Source organism: Silene latifolia, chromosome 10 (genome assembly GCF_048544455.1).
Source record: "Silene latifolia isolate original U9 population chromosome 10, ASM4854445v1, whole genome shotgun sequence".
Lineage (NCBI taxonomy): Eukaryota > Viridiplantae > Streptophyta > Magnoliopsida > Caryophyllales > Caryophyllaceae > Silene > Silene latifolia.
The window spans coordinates 161,984,743-161,994,112 of NC_133535.1; the positions used below are offsets into that span (position 1 = coordinate 161,984,743).

The 9,370-nt window shown below is 36.5% G+C and overlaps 1 protein-coding gene across 2 annotated transcripts; it reads right to left on the bottom strand.

Moving 5' to 3' along the window:
• Positions 1 to 304: 304 nt before the first annotated feature.
• LOC141606786 (zinc finger BED domain-containing protein RICESLEEPER 2-like) lies at positions 305 to 4,147 on the bottom strand. 2 transcript variants are annotated; one of them, XM_074426092.1, is made up of 3 exons: positions 4,020 to 4,147; positions 1,618 to 2,902; positions 305 to 699 (listed from the first exon to the last, which is right to left on the bottom strand). In XM_074426092.1, the coding sequence occupies exon 2, from the start codon at positions 2,894 to 2,896 to the stop codon at positions 1,622 to 1,624; it is 1,275 nt and encodes a 424-aa protein (XP_074282193.1). In that variant the 5' UTR covers positions 2,897 to 2,902; positions 4,020 to 4,147; the 3' UTR covers positions 305 to 699; positions 1,618 to 1,621. The 2 variants fall into 2 exon arrangements, with proteins under 2 accessions (XP_074282193.1, XP_074282194.1); XM_074426093.1 differs by lacking the exon at positions 305 to 699 and adding an exon at positions 1,385 to 1,491.
• Positions 4,148 to 9,370: the final 5,223 nt, after the last annotated feature.

Genomic DNA, 9,370 nt, shown 5'->3' on the forward strand with positions numbered 1-9,370 from the left:
TGGCCTGCCTTGGGCCTGGTCTTGGTCAAGCATATCTCAGCCCGGCCCAGCCAAGCCGCTCCTCCCCTGGCCTGACCCGGGTCTGACCAGGAGAGCCCGGCCCGAGTACAGGTCTACTCCCAAGTCCTATGGCCAAACAGGCAACACGCAAACACGAATAGACCAATCAACTCTCTAGCGGCCCAATTCCAGAGCCTCTAGTCCTCTACCATTGCTCCCCCTTTTCGACATGTCAACGTCAAACCTCCCACCACACCTCACCACCAATTCTCCAACATCATCCTCAAATTACCATTCTACCCCCTGATTCAAATGCAACACTCATTATTATACCACTGTGCTGGACCGAGAAAAACAAGCAGCAGAAAATGAAACAGCAAGAATGTTGTTACAAGTAACCCAAATAAGTCATCATTCCCAAAGGAATATGACTTGCACAAATACTACAGTACCTCCAGGTAACTAATTATAATTCTATTGCTTCTAGTAGTCTTCTACGACATAAAAAAGGATCCGAAAGCGTGCTCAACAAAATAAATAAGTTTCATACAACCCAAGATTAGAAAACATAAATATTACTGATATACATATAATTCTGCAGCACAAAAGGATCATCCAAACGTGTCCTCGACTCCTCGGCAAAAGAAAACTATCAAAATACTTCCTAGAGAATGATCCAAACAAGTCCTCCCCAGCTACCTGCAACAGCATAAGAATCTATCACGATCAAATGATCAATTACCACAGCATTATGCATGAAAGCACCCAAGAGTATATTATCATGAACATTACAACAAAAACAACAGATGTTGCTCAATATGAAGACAGTTAAGGAGTATCTAGGTTCCTGAACACAAGTGTTTGTTAGAAATGTTAGCGTTTTGTTGCCACGTCATCAAAATTTAACGTTTTGTTAATCGCCGTTACATTAAGGGGTACCATGGGCACAAAAATGGAACCGCAAGGGTATCATAGGCAAATTCTTAAAAGTAGGGGTACCATGGGAAATCTAACAAAATTAAGGGGTACCATGGGAAATTTCCGTAAATACAATATAGCAACGCACATGTTTGTTGTATTTCAAGATCTATGGAAGTTTAAATCTTGTCAACCAAAACGAGGTAAATTTAAGAACACAAGAGTTTCGAGTGCTTACTAATAACCAAGAAATTAGCAGCGTAGAAGTATCCGAAACGGGTGCGTGTCAAAGTGCTGGACTCGGGACATTTTTATGAAAAATATGCATATTTTGCCATTTTGGCTTAAAATGAGGTGTCAAAGTGTCATACCGTTGTCCGGGTTGTCGAGTGTCGGACATGGGTACTTGGGGGAATCAGAAGAGTCGGAGTAACATATATTCGACGTCACTGCTAATCTAAGTCGGAGTAACATATATTCGACGTCACTGCTAATCTAAGTCTGATTGTACTTCAAGTTTGTTCCTCCTATGACCTTAGATTAAACTAGTCCATGGTAAAAGAGTAACTGCAGCTGCAACACCAGGAAGACTACTCATATGCGACGACAAATAAAATACGAAAGTGGTTGGAAAGCACTTCCATCACTTTATTGTGTTCAGGTTAGTAAGAACTTTGCTGATTTAGGAATGGTATATACCTTGTCAATGCTTATTGTACCCAAGTTTCCAGCTCCTAGTGCACATCAAAGCATTCATTAGTTCAGGTCCCAAAGACAGCACTGTCTTATCAGCTTCCCTTGGCTCTGCGTAATATGCTTCATAAGAGGTCGCCACAGATATAGGAACACCCAATATGTCGCGAGCCATCCTAGACAACAGAGGATATTTTGAGCAGTTCTGCTTCCACCAGGTCAGCACACAGAAATTCTCGGTCAATGGCATGACCGGCTCAGTCAAATACAAATCAAGATCTGAGTTTTGGGGTTCTTCAGTTGGTCCCACATAGCCATTATAGAGCCTACGAATAGACTGCAAAACATACGCAGCCTTTTCATCATCACCATTACCGGGATTTGGAAAACAAGACTCTATTAGTTCCATTTTGTGACGAGGATCCAAGAATGCGGCAATTGCAGGCATTAGGTACATCTCATTCCAGTACTTATTCAATGTCTTCAGCATTGTCTCGGCCAAAGACTTTACAAATACATCTGAACTGGTTGCCTCTTGGGTTAGATAAGTCCGAATCTTGTGAAGATGAGGTAAGAACAGATTAGCGGTTGGCATCTTAGCTTTGAACAATCCCTTCGTGATCTCGTAGATTTGATCCACCATTTTGCACACCCTCTTGACTTTTTCCCATTCCTCTTTCGATGGCAAAAATTCTTGGGGCATTCCAGGAAATGTTCCATCTCCCTTCAATTTCAGAGCATTTCGAAGCTTAGTGCTTGTGAGGTACCATAAAGGCAATGAATTTGACCATCCAAAAAACTTAGCTTTGTCGATTATTTCATCGATCATATTAAACCCGTTCTGAACCATTTGACTAATCATATCACTACAGCATCTCACATGAAACAGCTGCCCATCCAATGCAAGTTCCCTCCTTCCGTGAACTTGCTCCTTCACCAAATCAGTGTTGATTTCACCACCAATGGTAAGACTGAACACTTTGCCCTCAATATCCCAATCTTTGACAGAATCCGAAGCAGCTCTGGTTGGGTGTTTCCAGTCTGAGCCATATACTTCACCATAATGTAAAACCCATTTCCGTAAATTCCATTTGTCATCAATAAAATGGGCACTAAGGCATAAATACTCATGCTGCTCCTCCCGCTTCTCATACCTGAGCAAATCCATTGACAGACTAATCTGGCTACCGAGGTTGGAAAGCACTTCCTTCACTTTATTGTGTTCTTCCTCGTAAATTTTGACAACAGCCTGTTGAGCTTCCTCAGCATTGTTCACCCTAGACATGTTTTCCTAGAAATTAAAGAACACTGAGTTAGTCCCCATCCGTATGTAGTCCATTAGCGACATAACAAAAGAAAATTTCATGATCATTTACGTTTGGAAACATACGATGAATGAAATAATCTAGATATTACATTTGAGATTACACATGCTACTCGAACTATTATATTTCACCATGACATATGAAGTACTTCATCAGCTTGTTTAACCAAAAGATGAATGCCATGATATAACTCTGGTAAAAATCATACATCATATGTCATGCTTTCTCAAACAATTTAGTAGGAAATGCTGTTAATCTACAACTTGTCGACAATCTACCATTTGTCAGCAACGAGCTGATAATCGCAAATTCTTACATCAGAAACAGTAAAGTTCAGTCAATTGTCTCATAAGTCCAACAAATCCCTGATGTTTCAAGAATCCTAATAATACTAGGACACTAAATAAACGTCTTGAAACGATAAAACTAGAACACATAAATTAAACTTCGTACTCATTATATGATTGTAAGAATAACTTCCTCGCGTATGAGAGATTGGAAAGTCGGGGAAGTTATAGACCCTCAAATTTTATACTTCCTCCATTCCATAGAATTGTTTACGTTTGCTTTTTGACAGTATTCCTAAGTAGCATTGATATACGTGTATAAAGCAAACGTAAACTATTTTATGGAACGGAGGAAGTACTCCATAAATCCATAATACCTTTAAAATTCAAAGGGGTCTTGAGGCCTTGAAAACATTTAACAAAAATACAAACCCTATAAACCGAGAGACGTCGAAAATATAGAAAATTCTCATGGCGATGATACTTAGAACCATCGGGACTCATCCATAAAAATTCCAACACAAAGAGACAGTTTCCGAATGACCCGGAACAAAAATAGGCTCGAGAACTACCCATTTACGATAAAAAGAAGCGCAACCACTTTACAATAACTAAGTTACCATGCAATTACATGAAAATCCAACCACCATTACAAGAAAATAAATGAACTAGATGCGCATTTTAAAGCAAACCCTACTTATTAAAACTAACAGCAATCAATTAGTTTCTCAACACAACGTATGATACAAACGATTTACTTAAAGAATCAGTGAAAGAAAACAGAGGAATTTCTTACCGAGTTGAAGATCGGTAAAAATGGTGAGGGGTTCCACCAGTAATTTTAGGGTTTGGTGTAAAAGAATTTCAGCTTTACTTTTTGAGGTTTATATATAAAGTAAATAAACAGAGAAATTGGTGAAGAGCGAGGGGTAAAACTGTAAAAGTTGTGACTCAAGAGATTCTAGTATTTAATCCTGGCCATAATATTTTTGGCGGGAACTTCATCCACGGCACTTGAATCTGACTGACTACATTACTCATGGATAAGGATGACAATTAGTCGGGTTTGGGTTTGGGTTTGGGTTTGGGTTTGGTTAAGCTTTATAGTTATGTTATTCTTATGGTGGTGTTAAATTCTTATTCAACTCATTTTTATCACAAATTCTCATTTGTGACGGATATATCTCTCGCAAGCTTACGACGCGTTAAATGCTATCCAATAGGGAAATAAGACAAAAACAAATTGCCAAGGGAATAACATTCTGTTTTGTCTTATCTACCCATGTGGGTAGTATATAATCCGTCACAAACTTATGACGGATATACCCGTCACAAGGAAGGCTTATTGCATTTTTATATGTGAGGATTATCATCCGTCAGTTGTCAATTTTTTCATGCGTCATTTGTTTCAATTAAATCAGGTGTTTATGTGTGTTTGACCTTACTTTTCAAAGTGTTTTTGGACTCAAAAACACTTTTTGGCCAAACACATCTTTATTTAAAAGTGAAAAAAAAAAATTCTCAAAAGTAAAAAAACCTTCTTTTTACCCATAAAAATGGAAGCGGTAATTATGCTTCTGCTTTTGAAAAACATTTTTAGAAAATTAAGCTTGAGAAACAAAAATTCGTTTTCAACAAGTTAGGTCAAACATACTCTATAAATATACTTTGTATGTGTTTAAAGATAATACAACGATGACTTAATTCACTAAAAAGAATCAAGTTACATAATTCTCTTTAATATACCTAGTTAAATTTGAGTATTTATTTTGAGTAGAAAAATTAAATAGTTTATGGCCCTGTTTGGTAATTAGCAGATTGATATTAGTAGAAGTAGATTGGTCAAGCAGATTATAAATGACAGATTGGATTAACAGGTTTGACTAGTATATTTCAATTAGCAGATTTAGTAGAAGTGTTTGGTAATTAGCAGATTTTGGTTAATAGATTGTTGTATCTATATCTAGACTGTTGAATTGACGGATTCATATTTCACAATCTACTAATGTGAATATGCTGGGTAGAACAGCATATTGAAAAACAGTAGATTGAGCTTCAATCTACTCTTTCAATATGCCATTTACCAAACACTCAAAATAGTAGATTGGTGAGTCAAACATGCTAAAAGCCTTGAATTTCCCAATCCGCCATTTACCAAACACCCCTTATATCTTAATAAATTATGGGTTTTTCTAACGTGTGCCCTAAGGGCACACATTAAGAAGCTATAAAAGGAAAGATTCTCAGGATAATTTCATGATAAATTTAGTGATGAACTCATTGTTGCCATTTTTAATGAAATTATTCTGAGAATCTTTCCTTTTATGACTTCTTAATATGTGCCCTTAGGGCACACGTTAGAAAAACCCATAAATTATAACAATATCTAAAGAGTCGTTTGGTTCACCATGGGAAGATAGAATTCTCGGGAAGATTAAATTCATGTGAAGTTGAAAATCATGTGAATTGTAGTTGGATGTAGGAACTTGAATTCATGTGGGAACTCCCACTTACCTAGAGGAGGGGGGGGGAATAGATAAGTGACTTCCTACATTATGTAGGAATTGGAGTTCCATAGGAAGTTCTACTTCCCATAAATTGGGAAACCAAACAAACCTTCATTTAGCTACTTCCCATGATTTTCCAATCCCTATGAATTTAGAAGGCAACCAAACAACCCCTAAATCTAAATTAAAAGAAAAATCAATAATATTGGGCGTTGGAGGTAGGATTGTTCAACATGGCAGGTTAGCCTGGTCTATCCCGGTCCCAACCCAAAAAAAAGGGGGATCAACCGTTCAACCCGCTACCCAATAGACTGGTTGGGCCCGAGACCGACAAGCACAACCCAAAACTAATTTGACCTAGCCAAATCCCTCAATCGGATCGTGCCTGGGGTGTTATTCCTGCTAAATAGCCCGGTCAGCCCCCAACCCGTGCCAGCCCAAACCATGAGCACCCCCTTATTGGATGGATGATGATTAATTGAATGATAGGTGAGATTTCTTCCTCCAACCTCCCATCCAATAATAGTAATAATAATAATAATAATCAAAATAAATATATTAATAAATAATAAATATAATATAACAATATTGATAATAATAATAATATTAATAAAAGAAAAAATAATAATAATATAAAATAATAATAATAATAATAAATATTAATACTTTATACTAGTAATATTGCCATTAATCATTACAATATAATAATAAATAAATATATTAAATATAAATAAAATAATAAAAATAATAATAAAAATAATAGTAATATAAAAAATATATATTAATATAATAATAAAAATATTAAATAGATTAATATAATAATAATGATAACAATAAGAATATAAAATAAGAATAGTATTATTAATGTTAAAATAATAAATTGAATTAAACTGAACTGAACTGATCTGATCTGAACTGAACTGAACTGAACTGAGCTGAATGGAGCTGAACTGAACTGAACTGAACTGAACTGAACTGAACTGAACTTATAAGAACTGAAATTAAGTCCAAAAGCTAGCCTTCATCCATCAAATTCGGGGCTCCCATCGAAAAATTAATCGATGGTAAGCCCCAAAACTGTTTCATCCTTCAATTAATAGTATGCGTATCTGTCATCTAATCAATAAAAGTCTCTCTTTTTGGGAGAATCGTTTTTCAGTTTTTTCTGTCCTTTATTTCGGGGATTTTCCAATTAATCCTGGATTTAGTTTCAATCAAAATATTGACAAGAGTAATTCGTTGATGGTTTGTCGCACAATACTTCAATGGATACAAGTTATTTGTCAACGATCTATGGAACTAGTAAGAGGTATTTTCCCTTTTACAATTTATAATACAAAGGATCCCCTCATCAAAAGCTGCATGAAGATAGCGATACGAGGCCGAGCCGAATTGTCAGATCATGGTTTGAGATCCCTAGTTTACAAGAAATTTATTTTTCTTTGGTTTCTAATAGATTCGTTTTCGATTACAGTTATTCTTTGTAAGTGCCGTATGACATTATTTAATGAAATTATTCTTCTATTTCAAAAAAAGAAATTAAGTCCAAAAGAACAGGGCCTTAGTCCAAATTAAGCAAGTCCCAACTCTTCTACGATACGTGTCAACATCCAACACTCCAACCTCGAACCTCCAACCACGCCTCACCACGCACCAATTCTCCAACAACATCCGCAAATTACAATTCTACCCCTGATTGAAATGCAATCCTTATTATTATACGACTATGCCGGACCGAGAAAAACAAGCAGCACAAAAGAAAACAGCAAGAATGTTATAAATAACTTAAATAAGTTATCATTCCCCAAGGAAAATGACTTACACAAATACTACAGTTCCTCCACGTAAATAGTATAGTTCTACTGCTTTTACGACATAAAAAAGGATGTGAAAGCGTTCTCAACCAACGAAATAACTTTCATACAACCTAAGAATAGAAAGCATAAATATTACTGAAATACATATACTTCTGCAACACAAATTAGGATCCAAGAGTGTGTCCTGAGCAAAAGAAAACTACCAAAGTAATTACTATAGAACGAGCCAAATAAGCCCTCTCCGCTACCTGTACAATGATACAAGAATTTATCACGATCAATTACCACAACGTTATGCGGAAAAGCACCAAAGAGTACATTGTCATGAACATATAAAGGGGCCTGAATGGCTGAACACAAGTGTTTGTTAGAAATGTTAGCCTTAAAAATAAGTCTTGTATTGAACATATATATGAACATGAGCTGATGTGCATACCCTTAAATAGTATAATATGGGATGGTTTAATTTTATATAAGTAATAACACGTGATAAATCGAGTAATGAAAATATTTATATACAAGAAAATGTTACTTACATAGCAAAAGCAGCCTTTACATGTAGTAAAGGATCACACACAAGACCTCCAAAGAAACTCATTCTCCATAAACCGGTTAATTTAACTTGTGTTTCCACCTCTTCTTTGTGTCTCATCAGTCGATTCTTTGTCTTACATCTCTTCGGCCTTTGCTCTTCTTCTTTGTCAAACTCGAGATTAGAAAATTCGTACGCACTAATTTTCACATAACGTTTTCCATCCCAAATGTTTACTGCTGCGTGAGGCTTATCAATTCCACTTTCAACAAAATAAAATCGACCACCAAGGCCTTGAACCACTTTTGCTGGGCGAGGAAATATAAACGGGGGCAATGGCGGGGAAAGACTAAAAGGGTTGTGAATCTTAGTTTCATGAATTTGAAGCCTTTTACCAGTGTAAGAAAATCGAAAAGAGGAAAATGCTCTAGCTTTTATGGATATACCACAACACAAAGAAGGAATGTGTGGTATTGGACTTCCATGTCCGGAAAAGGGTAACGCATCAGAACTAACAAAATCCCACGTTCGCTTAGCTATGTCGAAAACATAAGTGCCAAATTGCCCTATACTAAGGAAAACGACACCTAAGCTACTACCACCATCCAAAACCATTGCCACAAGCGCGCTAACTCTGTAATTACGACGAATAGAATTTTTGGAAACATGGAGTATTGGGATTGGCAAAGGAGACCACTCACACTCAAGTTTTGAAGTATCCAACACTTCAAATAGAACCTTTCGCTTTCTAGAGCTAATGTTACAATCGTCAGTATAAAGTAAACCATTATAGAATAAGTCTAAGTCTGAGTGTGACAAAGCAAATAACTTGGACCCGAGCGTAAACAAATGAGGGGACATTTTACCATAATTAAGAGATGGTCCTTGAGTCAATTTGGATGTATCAGTATCATAGATGAATACGTTCTTAGAAGCCTGCATTTTCTGTTTATCATCGTACGAGGAGCCACCAACTATGAATATGCGTGATCCTACGGCAGCAAAACTCACTGAGTTGGAGAAGATGGACTTATCCATCTCCAACAATGGTTCCTCTAAGTTTCTAACCGTCATTTCGTCCCCAATATCCAGAGCAGAACGTGGTTCGCATATCCGGTATAATGAAAAACGATTTTCGTTATTGCTAGTCATAATTAAGAAGAGCCTTCTACTTTCTTCCATTGATATACAATCCTGAGCAACAAAAAGGTAAACAAATTATTGGTAAGGAGGAGGTAACTCGTAAAACACTTACATACGTTAAGTCATCAATTATACAATATGGTTACAT

Bases quoted from the DNA above. Each gene is read 5' to 3' on its own strand.
- LOC141606786 (XM_074426092.1), bottom strand. From the start codon at position 2,896: ATGTCTAGGGTGAACAATGCTGAGGAAGCTCAACAGGCTGTTGTCAAA.